The sequence below is a fragment of the Ipomoea triloba genome, chromosome 14 (assembly GCF_003576645.1).
Source record: "Ipomoea triloba cultivar NCNSP0323 chromosome 14, ASM357664v1".
NCBI classification, from domain to species: Eukaryota; Viridiplantae; Streptophyta; class Magnoliopsida; order Solanales; family Convolvulaceae; genus Ipomoea; species Ipomoea triloba.
The window spans coordinates 22,600,596-22,620,113 of NC_044929.1; the positions used below are offsets into that span (position 1 = coordinate 22,600,596).

Here is a 19,518-nt window from a genome sequence, read left to right on the forward strand (position 1 = left end):
GGTGAAGCATGAAAGGCAGGCAAGTGTAATATAAAGAGAAATTATGAATTGATATTGAGGAACGAACTGTGAAGAGTAATACAAGTTGAGTATTACAAAGGAAACTCTACACTCTAAATGTTGGCGATGAAAGAAATCCAAGGCCACCAAAACTTTCCCTTCAATTTCTCACTAGCGTCTAGGGAGCTTAGGCCTTAGCAACCCTCCTTGGCCTTCTATAACCCTCCAAAGCAAAGCTAGGGTGCTGTAGGTACAGCCTCTTTTATTTCTTTTTTCGGTAGGGTATGTATACTTTTAAGTGGATGAGATGAGAATTCCTTCACTTCCTGTAACACCACATATATCAGTTTATACATAATAGATAGAAACATAATAAACAAACCATTCTTCCGCTGTAAAATGAGATTCAAAATTCAAACTCATTGGATCACGCTATTCTGCAGCAGACTAAAGATTTCACAAAAACAAAAAATGGCATTTCCCAAAATCAATGAAACATCATCATCATCATCATGTCACTTCTAAAATAAATTAAGTCTAAAAAGAACCGTGGCAAGTCGTTCATCCGCTGCCAAAACTAGCTGGATCGTTTTTATCCGACATGCCATTCCTGGCTAATATTTTTGCCAAGCCTGCCTATACAAACCTCGTTATACACAGTCATACATGAATGCCTTTTTCTATATACAACAACTGCAGGAGATGAGACTGCTCCACAATCTCCTTTCCCCGCCCCATACCCCTCTGAAAAGCCCACCACCAAGAATCATCATCTTCCGAGTCCTACTTTTGAGGCCACGACCACTTCAATTGCTTGCTTTCACAAGGACGGCATTAAGCGATGCACCTTGGTTCTTGCCACTGTTCAGTGAGGCAGAATCCAGGGCATCTATCCCCCAAAACCGTGGAACCCTCAAATTTACCCCCCATTTGATAGCAGATAACCAGAAAAACTACATCATCTGGAATATCAAACACACAGACCGCTAGTTCCCACAATCACCCCTGATTAGCTACAAGTTTCAAGCTCTCTTCAGGGAGTGTCCATGAATGCAAATGCCCTACAGAATCTCCACTCAACAACTGTTTCAGATCACTGGTAAGGTAGAGTGCAGTAACAGGATGTTTATGACACTTTAATACCTTGTGAAGGATTAACTTGTATTCAGGTGCTTTATCTCCAAGCCTTAAACCCGCAGTTGGATTCCCACTTGTTGGTTTACTTTGGGCACACTCCTCACTTGAGCAGTGTACCATTTTCCAGACCTTAATTGCTCCACTCTGGTGACCAGAAACATACCACTTAGTTTCAAGCCAATCAGAGTTTGTACAACCAGTAAGTGAGAGAATAAAGTCAGATGGAAGTTGTGATGTGTTGACCACAGCAAGGCAGTCACCATTGATGCTCCAAACCGCAAGCATAATACCAGCTGCAGTCACAATTTCCCCAGTTAAGTCATTAACATAAATGGCCGAAACAGGTGATGGAAATTCGGGTAGCTGCCTAACAAAAACCATGGAGCTAAGATCCCACAATATAACAGTACAATCATCTGATCCGCTCACTATCATCATGTAAGGCTGGCTAACATTAAGGCATGTGATTTTGCTTGTATGGGCACAAAGAGCCTTCTCCAACTGCAAGTGTCTTAGGGCTCGAGGTCCACTATCTTTGCCTATTCTCCAAATACAAACCAACCCATCATCACCTCCTGTGGCCAGAAGACAACCATCAAGACTAGCACCTACACACTGTATCTGGTAGCCACCATGAAGATTCTCATGAGTAGAAAGAAGTTTATCTTGATCATAGCTCATAAATCTCAAACTACGGTCAGGATATCCCCATGAAACATACTTAGTATATGTTCTAGGTTTCAGGAAGGTATTCGCTCCAGCCACAAGAATTTTGTCATTAACAGTCACAATCTGAGATATAGAAGATGCGCTCTTACGGATCTCATGTGGGACAAGATGCAAAGAATGCTTCAGCGGATGCGGAGGAAGCTTTCTATCGGACCGCCTCTTCACATGAGGTTTGAGGAACAACTGTTTTGGTGTCTGCCCAAAGTGATTAATTTGGGCAAGAATTGAAGCCTTCATGGCTGGATCAGTGACTGAGTCGATATCAACACTGCCTTCATAAGTATAATGATAGAAAACATTTACAGCTTCTTCAGCAGCCTATCAACAACAAAACAAGGATTTAAATGTTAGTATATCAAAAGGATAACAAGAGAAGACAGACACAGAACGACCTCTCCCACAAGTAGCTGCTATGATGTTATCATATAGTAGCAAGTAATATGCGTTGCTGAGCGAAATTCATTTAGGAGTATTACAGACGGAGAGAAAATTAAATATGAATCACAATATTAGAATGCCATGTACCTTTCCCCTCTGTTTACAACCAAAGATGAGATCAATCCAGTGATGTAAATTTTCAGAAACAAAATCAGACTCCAAAGCTTCTCTATGCCTCCTGATGAACTCTCTAGTACTGCCTTTGGCCCATGGAGGTAATAGAACACCACCAACCTGAGAAAACACCATAAGTATGAGGATATAAGGATCTAAATAAACAGAATGAGCAAATCTTTGAGGAAACTGCATCCAAAAAGGACAAAAATCAAAATCTACTATGAGGATGTAAAGAACTAAGCAAACCTTTTCCCCTGACTGCTTCTCACCCAACTCAAGATTGAACCTGTTCTCTAGGAATTCTGGCAAATAGAAGAACTCCGGAATCAGTTCCTTAACATCAGATGTGTTTCCTTTCCCAGCAGCACTTAACCATGTATCTCTTATACTATTAAAAAGACGGTCAGCATGATCAAATTGTCCACCCTGGAGCTTCTGATTCTCAACACTAAAGGGTGGAAGGCGGATGAGGTAGAAAAGGACAATTCCAGCGCTAGAATAGTGAGAACCATAATGGAACTTAGGAACCTCTGGATCATCCCAGCTCTCATATCTGAGGCAAATGAAAAAAAAAAGTATTAGAGAAGATAAATAATCTCCTCCAAGTTGAATGGATACTGTGCAGAGAGTAAACAATATGGACAAATATGCAAAGGGCTTGACCTACCTTTTCCTGAACTCCTCTTCCCCTTCTCCTGTTTGACAACCAATTGGTTTGTCAAGCCTACGGAAAGTTTTGGGGTTCGTCAGGTCAAGATTTTCACTCTCATAATCAGCAAGAACCCAAGGGAACACTGGATACTGGGTAAGATCACTGTATCCACGACCTGCAAGGGTGTTGAGGTGCATGAGGTACTGGAAATTGCTTATCTCTCCATTCTGCCACCTCTTTGAGAATGATTTAGCCATAACCTTAAAGAGGCGACTGCCTTCATTGCTTTCCTGCTTAATTGAACCTGAAATTGTTGTATCCAACCTGCTTGAACAAAGGACAACTACTATGAAACTTGAAATATTGGTTACAGGTTTGAAAATCAACAGAGAGCAGGTCTGACAGATAATAAATAACCAGCATTTGCAAATTCTACCAAATTACTTAGAAGATGAATATACATAAACCAGAAGACCACTAACATCTCAACTAAAAAATTCCATATGTTACCTAGAACAAAAAAGAGATTTTATAGGTAACGTCCAGAATTGTGCTTTCCTGATTTGCACTGAAGCCTAATATCCTAATAGTGCTTCAACTATTTGAGATAAATTATTTAAGAAAGTCTTTTCAAACTATTGAGAGTTATAATAATAGGAAGACTACTACAACTATTGCTCAATGGAGGTATCAACTACATAAAAACCATTACTCCATTTCTTTAGAGCTGTTCACTTTGAATTTTGCAACATTTTATGTGAATTGGATAAAGTTCTACTTCTGGTGCTTTTAAAGTCAACAAGAATCATGTAATGTACTACTTCGTTGCCTATCCTTATTTATCTATCAGGAGACGAACACGTGATGACCCCAAAATTTTAAAAATTATTAAACGGTAGTTTCATAAATTTAGGATTAAAATTTGTTTATCTTAAGAAAGTAGTCATTTCCATTGGCGCACTCTGAAAAGGAAAAAAGACTGCTTCCAGCAAAACAGAGGAATAAAAACCCTAATTTTAGTGACCTGCTAGGTAGTGTAGACATTGATGTGTCTGATGATCCTACACCACATTCTCAAATAGCATATAAAGAGCGAATGCACATTATTATCAGCTAAACAGTAAAAGAAGAGAGAAGACAGCTGGAATTTGGAAGTGAATAACGTACATGCTATTTCTTGGAAGATTCATGGCTACCAGATTTTTGAAAACTTCCTCTCTTTCTCTTTTGTGGAAAACCAGAAGGTCATTGCAACCATCCATGCTAAAAATCTCAATTGCAACAGGGCGAAGTTGGTAATCACGCTTCAAAATTTCATGGACACTATCAAGCTTCCACATACGCCAAGGATGAGGCACAGTGCCATTACTACAAACCCTTTCCTTTCCCCATGCACCACCATTGTATGCCCATGCCCTACCTCCAACATAAGCCTTAGCAGTTGCAGCCCAAGAAGAACTTGACTTAGAATGTGAATCCATACTACAAGAGAAGTCTTTCTTAACGCCCAAAGCCTGATCAATGACTGAAAGGTCATCTTCACTTTCTTTTTCACATATACACCCAGATTCATCAATATAAAAGTTCTCAATGACATATAGCGACAGTTCCCCAATCAGAAAAACGCCATCATGTTTATCAAGACCCAACACTCTTTCACAGTTATATTTGCACCTTATCTTCTCAAAAGGTTCCAAAAATGGTCTGATCAAGTATTCACCATTATCATTTAATTCCTTCTCTGATTTTTCCCCTGACATCCTAACATCATCAATTCTTGCTGATGAAGACTGCCTCGGAGATCCAAGATCAGATCTTCCCGGTAGGCTCTCATCTTTTCGGTGGGAAGCAGTGCTGGATTTTACACCAAATGCAGCTGAGCTCAGACTTGCTTCATTAATACTGCTATCATGGTCATTCCAACCAGTTTTACTGGAAGCTGCATCCTTGAACTCATCAACCTCTTTGAAAATTGACCCACCATACAGATCACTATCAAAAGTATCCTGTCGAGGATTATCAGTCAGAAGATTGAAGAAATAATCTGATCCAGCATCAGAAGCATTCAAATCATTTTCAGTCTTCTCCTTGTACAATTCTAGCTCCCCTAACTCAAATTGTCCGTTTAGAACATTCTGAATAGTGTCAATTTTTAATTTGCAGCGTTCAAGCTTCTTGCGCTTCCTATATGGACCTTCAATGGGGCAAAGTTGCCACTCAGGTTCATCACCTGAGAACAATTTACTTACTGGGAATATTCCTCGCTCATGTACAAGTTGTTGGAGGTGACTTTGCCACTCACTTTCAGCATGCATTACCCAGCCATACTTATCCTGGCGAATAACTCTTAGTTCAGTAGCCATTGCATCACGAACTAATTCAAGTGCAATTCTTCGTTCATTAATCTGCTCCCAGTGTCTAGCATCTAACTTTGAATTGTCCTTCAATTTTCTTCCCGTTTCTTTCTTACGGCGACTATCTATGCCTTTAATCCTCACTCCAGGAAACTTTGTTGACCCTGTAATGTACTGAGCCCACATCAGTGCAGCAGACTGTTCCAGTACTTTATTAACCTCCTGCTCAGAACTATGAAGCCACTCAAAAAAGGCAGATAAGTTTCCAGTCAAAAGCTTGTCAAAACCACCACGTAGAACATCATAACATCCTTGATTTGGTTTAGAGGCAAGCAAGTCTTCAAGTGCAGCTCTGCGATGCACCAGAAGATACTTAAGAATATCAACAGCCATGCTTTGTACATTCCGTCTCTGATCACGCAGAAGAGAGATTAGATTTATGCAAAGACAGGAATTGATATCAGTGTCAATGTTGCTTGGACAGAATATTATCCGCCTATTAGCAACTAGAAGCTGTAACACTGTGGAAATATCAACTCCACTATCTTCTGGTGATGAGTTTATTGGAACTCTTTTCTTGGACTCAATTTGCAAGCCTAAACTTGAGAGTAGTTCATCTTCTCCTATGCTTACCAAGAATAATGGAAGGAAGCAGAACAAAATCATTCGATTTGTATTTTTCAAAATTGCATGTATATAAGCATCAAGTTGCCTGTTTCCTCTTCCAATAGATAAGATCCCCTTTCCAGTTGGAGCTGCTTCTTCAACACGACCATCTTTGTTTGCCAATTGTAACATAGACAACAAGAATTCCAGAGTCTTCAGTACACTAGAAGGTCGAGGGAAAGCACCCATATACACTCTGTCCACTATCATCCAGCATAATGCATCTAGATTCAAAGACCAACGGCTCTTATCCAGCTTTTTCTCATTTTCCTCATCATCACGCAAGAGACGTCTTTCAAGGAAGTTCATCAATCTAATAAGCCACAATCCCTGAAAGGTCAAAATAGATTCAACATCAATATTTAATGGAGCACTCTCCAGTATACCCTCGATGATAGGCACAGCTTTCATTTGCTCAGTCAATAAACCAGATAGAACTTCAGCCATGAAATCTAAAACAGCAGTGGCTCCAGCAGAGCATGGACCACCACCATAGCCTGAATCATCCACTTCAAGAAGTAGCTTGGAGCTAATTGTAAACATTGTGTTGGCAGCATATTGTCCTTGAGAACTGGACTTTGTGTCTGAAAAGGAATCAACTTCACTGAAGGATGCATAAGACACCATAGATGGAGTGGAAGCAATTTGGCCTTTATTATCATTGTTATTAGCAGCACCCAACCAAGATGTCAGTGCAACTACTGGTGATGAATAAGCCGTTAATGGGCTTTTAGCATAAGATCTCTCAGATAAAATAGGAGATTCAACATTGGTAAAAGATGCAGTACTTTGTGAATCTGCTTGTGCAGTAGGATCTAGAGAGCTCTTCATATCACGGAAGTTAAACTCATTGCTGCTGGTAGTGGAGGCAAGGTCAACCACTTCACCATCCAGTGTCGCACTAATTTGTGCATCTTCCTTTGCCTCTTTTTTAAAATCCTTCTGGTCTGAAGAAACAGAGATCTCTCCTTTATCTCCAGTAACCTTGTTTCGCATCTCTCCTTTATCTCCAGTAACCTTGATTCGCATCTCTCCTTTATCTCCAGTAACCTTGTTTGGCACCACTAGCATATCTTCTGAACTGGAGCTCACCTGTCCTGGTGGAAAGCTTCCCAAACTTATAGAGCTTTTGGCTGACTGTTCCTGTTCATGAGGCATGCTAGAGAATGTATTCTGGGAACTACAAGTTTCATCACCATCATCTACCAGTGTCTTTTCTTCGACAGTAACGGAGAGTTGCTTTGCCATTTTCACAGCATGAGAAGCCCTACATATCAGAGAATATTCAGCTCAATTCAGAACAGAAAGCATATAACAAAGATGAGCTTTTTCAACAAGCACACAAAGAAAAGCATTTTACAATATACCTGACACAGGAAAAATATAAGTCAATACAGGTCTCAAGAAATTCAGCACGTCGGCAAACAGCAGAGAATGGAGGACACATTTTTGCTAGATCAACCATGAACCTAAGGACAGAGGTAGCAGCAGCAGGGGCTGAAGCCTCTCCACCCATTAAGCGTGCAGCATAAGTCTTGTGCACCAGTGCTTCGCCTTGAAGCTCCCCTGACCAGTCTGTATATTCATCTGCAAGCTCTGCCACAATGCCAGCACTAATTTGGGAAAGATTGCCAGTTTGATGGGCTAGCATTGCCCGCATACACAACCTATCAAAAGTTGCCTTTGCCATGGCAATCACAGATTCCAACAGCTCTGTAAATTTTAGCTCTCCATAATTTCCATCACTAGGCATAAGGGCATGAAAGTCCAGCATACGAACTTCAGGAAGTCTTGGATATACTGGCTTGTCAAATATCAGACAGAACAGAATATAATATATATCAGGGGAATCATAGAAACTGGGAAGCACCCTAGCCAAACCTTGATACCCACCACTTGAGCGAAATTTAAGTGCAAATGTAGGAGAAGATACAAGACACACACCAAGAAGAGTCATGACCCATCTCATACTTGTAGGATGAACAGCTTCATCAAGAAAGTAAGTTATTAGTTTTGAAGAAACAATTTTATGCCACTGCTCAAGCAACTCCTCTGATTTAATGGTCACCTGTAAATCAATAAGCATCTCAAGCAACATGTTTCTTACAATGACGTGTTTTCCCATTGACTCTCGGTTGATTTGATTGCGTGACAAAAGCTCTGGGGGATCAAATGACATGATCACAAACCTAACCACCTGTTCCAATTCAGATGGAAGAAACCCATCTTCTAAGATCACACCTAGTAATACAACAAACTTCTCTAACACGGGAACTTCAACATCACCTCTTTGCAGAGTCACAAGCAAGTGTTGAACAAGGTTAATTCTGCGGAGAATTGTCAGGTTGTGATTCCTGTACCAATGCATTGAAACCAGATTTTCTAGAAAGCCCAATAAAGCAATTTGAATTGGAATTGGCGCTGTTACCCATACAGTCCAGTCCAACAAGACATGCTCAACCATGTCAGCATTCGAAAGGACGATGCAATTTGAAGTTTCAGCAGGCATGTCAGTATTTTCAAGCTCTGAAATATGACTGAATGAATCTTTTGGGGCAGAAAAATCATCCATGTCTCCATGGGATCCTACTGAAGAAAATTCTTCCCTGAATTTTGAAAAGCTAAGGACCTCAACGTCACCCTCACTAATGGCTGATGTAGGTGGTAGAATCTTCTGAGCAGCCTCCAATTTTTTGGGTTCAGAGAAAGATGCCTCACAAGCAGCAATTTGGAAAAAGATTTCAAGTGACTGCATATCAAACAATGACATTCTTCTGTGCAGGAAAAGAGCAAGCAAGTGGTATCCTCTATATTGTTGCATATCTCTCACATTTTGAGGATTCTGATGAAGTGTACATGCAAGCAACATCAAAGCCATATGCAGCATGTCCCTAGTCTCAGCAGCTTCAACAAGAGCTAGAACAACAGCAATGCCACCAATTGGACGAATTGTCTCTCCAATGACACAATGTTTACAGATATAGACATCGCCAATCAGTCGCCCAAAGCGAGGTATACCTATGAGGGACCCAGAAGAACCAGGAAAAAAAAAATTAATTCAAGAAAGTGTAGTTAGTAAATTTGAGTTTTCAGATACGTCAACATTTTACAGATCATAAACAGGAGAAGATTACTATTTACTCACCCCCAATAGGAGATGCAGCAGCTGACATAGGATCAACTAGATTGAGCACAGACAGAGTTCCAGAAGCACGAAGAAGTTCTGTGCTTGTTCCCTCAAATGAAAATATGAGCTTTTTGCCAGAAAGCTGAAGCGAGAGGTTCCCTAATTTTTCAAAATCCCAAACAATACCACTTCGATCAGCATTAGAACTCCTTTGCTTGCTGGCATTATCAGCCTTCTGAGTTGTGGAAGCCAATGGCATGTCAGTGTCCAAAGAGTCCAAAATGGCCATACTGCCCCCACCACAGGCTTGATTAGGAACAAACTGCAACAAATCAGTGTCCTGGAATAGCCCCCTATATCCTCTCCCAAGGATGTACATAAAACAGATAGAGCCAGGCGAAAGAACTTCTTCAAAAAGATAGCAAGATCTAAGTCTCCACGACAAGTCACTAACCCTTGCACAAGTAACAGGTGTTCCAATGATTACCTGCAACGACCTTCCGGGTGGGGATGGAGAGTATCCTAGTCTCCCTGTGTGTCTTAGCTTCCCATTAAGATATACATAAGCAATGCTAGACTGGAAGAGGCCAGCCAAAGCATTTGGTTTGCTATGAACAACAGCAAGGTGATGCCACCTACCTTCCTCCATTTCTAACCCAGAAAATGACAAGGATGAAGAGTTGCTAGTGGCAAGAGTAAGAACACCATCCTCCTGAAGACAAATTTCTGCATAGAAAGCATTAGAACTTTCTGCATCTCCAACAGAAAATATCCGTAAAACATGTGGTCCATGATGCTGTCCACCAGCTACTGCCTGCTTTTTAGAATATCCAGTTCTGGATGCTTCAGCCTCCTTTGCCTGTGATTTGAAAAACTTCCGAAACTGAAACCAACATATAAAAGAATAGCCAGCAGCAGGTGGCCAAGATCTTTCCCCCAGTGGCACTTGAATTGAAGCATGCCCCATCTTGCTCATGTCCATCTCTATAAATGGTGCCAGTGAAACATCTTCTGAAGCAATATCCTCATTAAGAATCAATTTTTCCATCATATCTACAAGAAAGCGTCCAGAAGTAGCAAGTCTCATTTGAAGAATGTATCTAACAAGAATTCGAAGTTCAGATGTTGATAACCTGTAACAAGAGAGTACACCATTCATCTTACCAGACGTAAGATTAAATTGAAATGTATAATGCAATTAGTGATATCAAAGAGAAGTTCTAGACTAGATAGAGGTAGTTACCTATATGCCCCAAGGACTTCTACAATTTTCAGAGCATGAGATAGCAATGGTGATGAGCCAGATAGGAAGGGATATATCATCTCAAGTAGAAGTTCCACACACCCTGACAACACCGTAGCATCAATTATTAACTATTCTATTAAAAATTATTTTCCATATGAAATAAAAGATAATAATATTCATCAGATTCTTACCTACAGATGTTAGGTTTTCTTGGTTGAAGGAACTTGCACGAGCAAGCTTATCAAGGAGGCTTAATACCTCCAATTGCAACTTGGGAGTAAACCGCAATAGATTACGTAAAAGCACTCTAACAGCACCAGCATTGTACACCCGTTCATTTTCAGGGACAACAGAACCAGAAGATGTAATGAGAAGAAAACAGGCTGACTCATTGTCATTAGTGCGAGACAATGCGGCATCTTCTGACATCAGAAATGGTGGAAGCACCATCTCAAGAGAAAGTTCCAATAGAAGCTGTATAACTTGCCTTTCACAATCGACACAAATTAAACCAGACTCCAAGAGAAGATCATAAAATGTGTGAGAGGATATAATAGCATGCAACTTTGTCCTGTTAACAGCATTGTCACAAACTGCAGCTGTCATTACACGCAATAAATATGTAAACACCTTGATGTAAATGGCTGAAGAAGACTGGTTTGCCAGTTCTCCATCAGTTTGGAAACTATGGAGTGTGGTTAATAGAAGAGAGAACCCAGTTGATTCACCAAAGACCCTCTGAGCTGAATTATTAACCCCTAGAATGCGCCACAAAGCTCCAAAGATGTCACATTTTGCATCATCTTGAATTCTGTATTGAGATCCCAATGCACTTGTAACAATTCCACTTTTTAAAATGTCAACCACTGCCCCCAACTCCTCTGGATGAGACTAAAAGAAAACCAAAAAAAAAAAAAAAACGAAGGAATTATAGCATTTTTGGCACTTAAAAGTATATCCAGAAGAAAGAACGAGCTGCATATAGGAGATAAGTTTTGTATTCCCCATAGTTTACAGGAAAGTGGGAAACTAGCTGTAATTACTAAAAGAAACCCAGGCCAAGTATGCTCTCAGTTATAAAAGTTAAATGAAACAATGACCTATGGCCCAAGCATAAGGAGCTCAATTTCCATTAAGAAAGATCTCAGGTTCAAGCCTTGTAAATATCCAACAGGCATTTAGAAAGCTGCCGTCCCATACGGGATCTGAAAATAGTTGGGCTAGGAATTAGTTGGAGCCCATTGTGACTACCAAAAATACCAGGGACTCTCTCTTACTATAGTATAATAAGAAAAAAATTAAAAAAAAAATTAAAAAAAAAATAAAGTTGCATGATGCCATGAGAGACTACAGACAAGAAGGAGATGGTGGCATGTCTAACAGGAAAAACTAATGTTACAAATTTCACAAAGAGCTTTCAACAACCTCCAATTGTACAAGCACAAGTAATTTCGTATCGGTTTTGAAATATATATATATATATATATATATATATATATGTAGGTGACTGGCAAACAAGGAAATGCATTATGCTGCATTGAAATCAATTAGTAGGGTAATATATGCAGTAATGCATTTTCTCTGTAAAACACAAGCAGCACTCATACTAAGTCAGCACAAGAGTACAAGATCATTGCATAAATATTAGCCAAACACCAAAAAAATAGATCCATTAGTTAAACATGGTGGACTATGCGTTCAAATCAGCCCAGAGAATTACATATTTATTTGCCTCAATATTAGCTTAATTATTTCACATGATACACTCTTCATCACAAAAGGAAAGCACGCTTAACTATAATCAATATTATTAAGACTTCACAATCTTGTGAGTCTAAGGCAAGTATAATTACTATCCCAAAGGTAAAACAGTGACCATCGAGTTGAAATGCAACACTCAAAGCACAGTAATACAAATCAATACATTTGAGCAAAGATAGAGCAAATAAAATGTCAAAAGCCTAGCTTAGTGGAAGCAAACCTGCGTAGCATCTTCAATAATTAAGCATGACAATGCTCGAAGGGCACCTGGACGATGAATTTCAGATACCAAGAAAGGAAGTACAGTAGTCACACCATTAGATGATCGGAACATTGCTTGATTTGGTTCTGCTTTCTTTAGTAAGGAGACCATACAGTCCCATGCAATTGCTATTGTGCCTTCTACTTCAAAAATAGGTAATTTTCCTGAACCAGGTTCCAATAATTTTGATGAAGAAAGGATTGCATCCTTGCTGCTTAGGTGTTTCTTGAAGCTGCTTGGACTTGATTTTCTTTCCAACTGATTAGGTTCACCATCATGCTGCTGTGGACTAGAAAGCAACTGGTGCTGCTTGAGATCATCTAAAAGAACCTCCAGTACACCAACTTCTCTCAGTACTTTCTTGTACTGTTGATCAAAAGACAGAAGTTTTACGAAGAAGGATAAAATAGTATGTTTCAATTCAGATGTTATTGGTTGTTGCAGCAGACAACAAAGTGCAAGCAATTCTTGTTCAGGTACACAATTCACCACTGTCACTGCATATTCAAGAATTTTCAAAATTATCTCTTGCAAAGTTGAAGGAAATCCATCCATATTAAGGATAAATAGGGGTACAGTCCGCAACTGCTGACACAACTTGTAATTCTCAATATGACTCGAAAATATTTTAAACATCCTGTTCAGTACTTCAACTTGCAGTTCTCTACTATCAGCTTTCAGAAAAATGTCCTGCAACATTTGGACAGCTTCAAGGTCTTTAACTTTGTCATTATCCTTCTCCCATATTTCATCACCTATTCGTTCAGATGATGAAGTTAGACTTCTGCCAGACCCACTGGGCTTAGCATGAGCACTTTTTGATGTTTTCAAAGTCGGGCCAGTTTGAGCAAGACAAACAAGAGCATCAAGCAACCTAGAGAGTGTAGGGGAGAGATTTTTTTCTGAACTTTCTGCAGCCTTTTTTATTGAATCATTGCTCTCAGCACTATTAGCCCCATGGTGATCATCAGAAGCAGGTTCTTGACATGGAAGAGACTCTGAATAGAAAGTCTGCCCACTTTGATCCTTAGAGAGTACTAAAGCAAACTGAACCAGGAATTGATAACCATGAGCGTTGTGAATATCCTCCCTAAGCTTGACACCACCAGCCTCTACAAGTCAAAATTATTTGGAAATCAGCACCAACCCAATGCAGTGGATAATGAATCACTAGGTATGTTACATTAACAATATGTTTATATTAACATAATATAGAGACTAAAACTATTCAATAAGAGAGAAAAGCCCCCAACTTTAAGTTTTAATCCAAGTGAATGGAAGAAAAGAACCATTTTACTTATTTAAAAAAAAAATATATATATATATATATATATTAATAAATAAATTATAAATTTAAAAAAAAAAAAAAAAAAAAGTGGAAAGAAGGAGAAAAGAGAGATAAACAACCATTTTACCTGGTCTATATGACAATTCAACACATTCTAGAAGCAAGTCCACTATGCCCATTGTGTATGCTGAATCCCCACAATCAGGATTAAAATCCTTCACAGCCATTAGAAGCACCTTTATCTGTTACATATAAAGTCTAATCATCAGCAAAGCAGAATGGATATTTGATATGTGAAAGTTATTCTGCCATTAGAATCAAGGAGAATAATAGTGCTGAAGACCATGAGTATTGTCATGGAATTAAAATATCAATCTAAAGAGAACAAGGAAACGTCAAAAGCTTGGATATAATCAACTGTTTCAAAAGCCATTGAAGATTTTCATGCAACTTCACTAGAAAATGAGTCATGGACCAAAATAGGGAGAAAATGGGCAGTTGTACTTCAACCCCCAACTGTTTTGTTAAATATCGATGCACAGCAATTCAACCCATAAACAACAGCTTTCATGATGTGAACAAACTTTTGCAGCCTGAATTTTCTGAGAGACTAAGGGATTGATTTCTTGGAAACAGTCCAAAGCAAGAATAGGATAAGGGACTCGTAATTAATTGATTCGATAATTGGTATGAGAAGAAAGGAGGGGTTAGGATCATTAGAGTTCACAAAGATCAAGTTTACGGTGCTGTGTATTCTATCTTAACATTCCGTCTTCCTCTCCTTATTTCCTTTTCTATTCAAACATGTATGGCTGTTGAAAAGGAATTGTTCTTCCATTCCTTTTGTTTTTTTTCCTACTCATTACTTCTTTTCCTTTTTCTTCTTGATAATTAACAACTGAAATTTCTCCCTACCTGACAGCAAGCTAACAATGAAAACATCTTTCACTTGGGCATTCAGATTCCCAAATTCTAACAAAAGCATGAGAGTTTAAGTCAACTACTAATAGTGCTATGAATTAATGTAATATTGAAAATATAAACAAGGTTATTTCTCAGTGTGAATTAGTTACAGTAAGGGTGCAAGTTATACTTCATACTTGTATCTTGTAAACTTGACATCTCCTACACAATCAATACTGAAAGTCTAAGCAAAGGCTATTTCTCAGTATGAATTAATTACAGTAAGGGTGCAAGTTATACTTGTACCACGTAAACTTGACATTTCCTACACAATCAATACTGAAAAACTAAGCAAGGTTATTCCTCATATGAATAAATTACAGTAAGGGTGCAAGTTATACATGTATCTTGTAAACTTAACATCTCCTGCGCAATTTCAGTGGGGTAAAAGATGAAGAGAAGGGAACAGAGGATGGAAGTTAGACAATTCAAGACAAACTAGGATACATCAGTAACGGCATACCAAATGATACTTGCGGATGTACTTGGCAGTGCTGCCATTGTCATTGGCCAAGAGAAGACCAAGTATCTGGATCAAGAATCAAATATAAGAACAATATTATCTAGTCAAATATGAAGTTTAATTCAGCAAACCAAATAAAGCTAAACATTGTATATATAAATAGCTAAAAGTAAGCCAAATACCTGCATCGCATGTCTGTGGAGCTGAATAGTGTGTAATCGCAAAAGGCCTTCCTTATATTGAGAAAAGGCAATTAAAGAGCCCATAGCAACCATTTGAAAGAGTAACTGAAGAGAGTTGTCCTCTATCAAACTTTGTGCAGCTGAAGGATGGCTGGACAGTGCCTTCATGATATGTACAACACTACCCTCTACCTAAGATATGCAAAACATTTAACATGAACAAAAGTTATTTTTAATTCAGATTCAAGAAACCCTCTACATTTTATGGAAATGATTAGGATCAGTTTAGTAACTGGAGAATTTCCAGTTTATCTCACCTATCTATCTACCCCTACATTCACCTACCTGCCCAACTGCTACCACCTACCCACCCCCCAATCTTCCAGACTTCCACTGATCAGTTGTATGTTGAGCTGAGCTCAAACTTGTCCCCGTCACTAGTGGACTAAAATGTCAACCTTTCCACTAAAAATAAGCAAGACTAATGAACTGTTTCTTAGCTCATTATAATTCTAACTGCAGTCAAATAAAGTTGACTTTATTGTTGTGTTAAATAAAGTCCCATGTGCTAGAGCCATATTTCAGTATTAACCCCAGCAAGCCCAATTCTATTGATTGTTAAGATCCACCAATAAGCATTGTGCAATATATGTATAAACCACAAGTAAGAACTGCCCACAATAATGTGCACTCAACACTCAAAAGGAATAAAGGATACTACAAATTAACCTCAATGATACATGTAGTAAAGAGGAGAGAACAAGCATGCAAAGAAGCTACCTCAAGCCGACGACGTGATGCAGCATCATCATCATGGTTGTTCTCTGCTAGCCCTTGTTCTGTATTATTGTCCACAGATTGCCTTAGGAGACCCTCATTGGGACCAAGAAGAGAATTGAGAATATGAATGAGACAGCACAAAATCCCGGAGTCAAGAAGAGATTGTTTATCAATAGGCTGTAGAAAATTCATCACGCATTAAATTTGGAAAAGAAATGCATAACATTTACCAGTGTTTAGTCTGCTTTGAAAAATAACATAAATAGTCAATTCATAACAAAACCTAGATGTGGTAGATCATAAATCTGATTGTGTGCTTGTTCATTGAATATGTGCAAGCAAAGCTTCTCAAAATATATAATATTATTCATATATTATAGAAATAGGAAGATATAACTGCTTTTAACTGATAGATATAGAAAAAGCGCAAGTATATACCCCAGAGACAAGGACCTCCACTGCATATAATAAATTTGCACCAGGGTTGATCCCATCCTGTAGTTTAATGAATATAACCAAAATTAGGCCACATTAACTCTAAAGAATATTCACATATGACAGTTCACAGCAAAAGGAAACAAGAACTTTCAACACATAAATATCAAAAACCTTTGTGATTTCGGAGAAAAAACCTAAGACTCTCTCAACTTCCAAAGATCTTGCTTTGCTGCTAAGTTTCAACTTCTCAATATCTGTTACAAATGCTCTTCCAACAACAAAAGAAAATATGTGTGTTTCAACTAACCTGTAAACAAGAAGTGTTCAATGTTGGCCAACCAATCTTCACCACAAGATTAATTTTTTTAAAAAAATGAAAGAAAATAACATTCAAAATTTCAGAGCAACATAATAGCTTATTAGCATAAAATCTCAAAATTAACCTGTACAAGCAAAAAGGAAGAATCCAAATATATTTTAGAGCAACAACCATCAAAAATATACCAAGACCTCAATCCCAAACTAGTTTCTCAGCTGGTTAGGAAGACAATTACTCTTAACATAAGATAGCAGAAATTTTGACACACTACAAGAAAATAATCTTAAAAAGACAGGAGAAAATGAAGAAAAAGATGTACTCCCTTACATGGTAACTATTTGAGCTACATTTGCATGTTGCTTTACTAGTCTACAGAAAATTTCGACAGTCATATTCAGGGCTTTTTCCTTTTCCTGCAAGAGGAATGAAAAATAGATGAATGGTAACTTCTTCCAGTATATAAATTAAGCAAGTTAAACTTTTGCATTATACAAACTTAGAGAAACCTTTTCCAAACTTGAAGACCGGAACTCTTCCCAATATCTCTTGAAGTCCAATTCCAATTCATGTTTGTCTCTGCTTTCAAGAGTAGGGAGGACAAAAAGAAAAGTATAAACACAACATACAGAGGTGCATGATAGAACAGTTGCAGTAGAGATCTTAATTCATAATTCACCAAGGTAGCAGAAGAAGTAAATTCCATTAAAAGAAGTACGAATTAAAGAATTAGCTCAAGAGCAGTATCAGCACTCAGAATTTAATGTAAAAGGTTGAACTGCTAAATTGACATGTTCTATCACATTGTATATATAACTATAACTATACAGAAACCTTAGTTGTTCATTAGCACAATCTCCAAGCAATAACTTATTTCTCTTTTCATGGTCTAATGCAGTCTGAGCTGAGAGATCTATAGTTCAGCTGCTGCAACTGGCCATGGCTAAATTTCTAAAACTTAGCTAAGCTTGCATTCAGGTGAATAAACATTAAACCTTAAAGCAGCTTATGTTATGCTTTTACTTAAACATTGAGACAATCAATATCAGGAAAATTAGTAGCAAATAAGTAAAAGCATAAGCTGAATACAGAAACAGATAACGCAGCATTGGCAGAGAGAGGCAGTGTACCTCGAAGGAGATAAGCTGAAGTCGAGATTGTGGTTGGTAGGCAAGGCATAGTTATCGGTAAATGACGAGGAAGCAGAAGCCGAAGGTGAGGAGACAGCGGAAGGAGGCTGAGCGAGGCCGACCTTTTCCTTAAAGTCTTTAAGCAATGTTGCCCATTTCATCGTTCTCCCGGCCGATTTCCCAAACATTCAACGCCGTCTCTCATCCGACGAACAACCCGACCGCCGATTAGTTCAATCCCAGGCAGATCCGATCCCTTCTAGGCAGAGCTCTAGAAGGATCTCTCAGCTCAATACATAAAAAAACCAGACGATTATCTGTCTCTGTCTACCTATCTAACAACAATATAATTCACATAAAATGTGAAGAAAAGCAAAAATAAATAAATTGATTCAAAGCAGCAAGATCTGGATATTTTGATCAGTTTTTTAATCCGATTTTTCCTCTCATTCGGATGATCTAGCTTCGATTATTTTTTTTGCTCTTTTTTTTTTTGAGAATTTCGAGGAGCGAGCGACCGAGCTAGCCCTAGAAGACGGGAGAAAATGCGACGACGAACTTGGCGACGATTTTTCGTTTCGCTTTCGAGTGATGGATGTGTTTTTTGGACGGCCAGTCCGCGCCTTGTTTCTCGCTCTAAAAGTCTGCACCTCTGCTCTCTCTCTCTTCGGTCTTTTCTCTCTCTAGGAAATGGATTAATCTGTAATAATTTTTCTTAATCCTTTTTTAGTTTATAAACCACTGGATACTCATAGTTTAAATCTCTCCGGCACCACGTCAGCGTGGGCTCCACCACCTACCAGGTCTCCACGTGGACCGACGTGACACCCTCTACGGCTCTACCTGCGCACCCCGACCGGCAAGCAACCATTTCTCGGATTCTATTTTTATTTTTTTTTTGATGTTTTTTAAATTAGTATTATGTATGTCGATTTGGGGCAAATGACTGAAATGGACAGATTTTATAATGAGTTGATAAAAATGGACAAGTTTTAAAATATAGAAAAAAAAAATCCTTGGGGACTTGTATTTATGGTAAAAAAATGTAAGTCTTAATTGAGTTTTTCAAAATTTTGAAATGATTTTTCACCATAAATATCACAAATATAAGTCATATATGCATTTATATTAGTATATATATAGATACAACAAACACAACGTTTGTAGCAATATGGATGAGGAACACAAGTCCGACTTTCTTGTCTCACTCAATCACCGAAAGTTGGTATTAAAAACCATAAATGTGAGGTATGAGAACATGTTTGGTGACGCAAAGCAAGAAATTGATCTTTTTACTAACTCTATCGAGCACTAAGTAAGATTATGAGATGTTGAAGGAGGAAAATGGGCATGATTTGATGAATTGTGTTGTGAAGGCCGATGAAGCAAATTCAACAATGGAGAAAAGAAATCAATAGGTTGGTAAATTTGTTAAAAGAGGCACAAGAAGATGCTTCCAATGCAAGGGA

The 19,518-nt window shown here is 38.5% G+C and overlaps 1 protein-coding gene across 1 annotated transcript; it reads right to left on the reverse strand.

Moving 5' to 3' along the window:
- Positions 1–31: 31 nt before the first annotated feature.
- LOC116003477 (protein SPIRRIG) lies at positions 32–18,754 on the reverse strand. Its single transcript, XM_031243367.1, has 19 exons — positions 18,050–18,754; positions 17,429–17,498; positions 17,250–17,335; positions 16,775–16,910; positions 16,604–16,660; positions 16,166–16,342; positions 15,386–15,577; positions 15,204–15,269; positions 13,905–14,019; positions 12,448–13,601; positions 10,658–11,357; positions 10,464–10,566; positions 9,239–10,353; positions 7,461–9,111; positions 4,241–7,360; positions 3,089–3,397; positions 2,668–2,974; positions 2,392–2,538; positions 32–2,184 (listed from the first exon to the last, which is right to left on the reverse strand). Exons 1-19 carry the CDS (start codon positions 18,235–18,237, stop codon positions 1,000–1,002), a joined length of 10,878 nt encoding a protein of 3,625 aa, XP_031099227.1. The 5' UTR covers positions 18,238–18,754; the 3' UTR covers positions 32–999.
- Positions 18,755–19,518: the final 764 nt, after the last annotated feature.

What these genes read in the sequence shown, in the direction of transcription:
- LOC116003477 (XM_031243367.1), bottom strand. Translation starts at nt 18,237, where the DNA reads ATGTTTGGGAAATCGGCCGGGAGAACGATGAAATGGGCAACATTGCTT. An exon ending in GGTCTTCAAGTTTGGAAAAG is followed by an intron (nt 17,336 to 17,428) that starts GTTTCTCTAAGT and finishes TTCCTCTTGCAG; the next exon opens with GAAAAGGAAAAAGCCCTGAA. An exon ending in TTATTGAAGATGCTACGCAG is followed by an intron (nt 11,358 to 12,447) that starts GTTTGCTTCCAC and finishes GTTTTCTTTTAG; the next exon opens with TCTCATCCAGAGGAGTTGGG.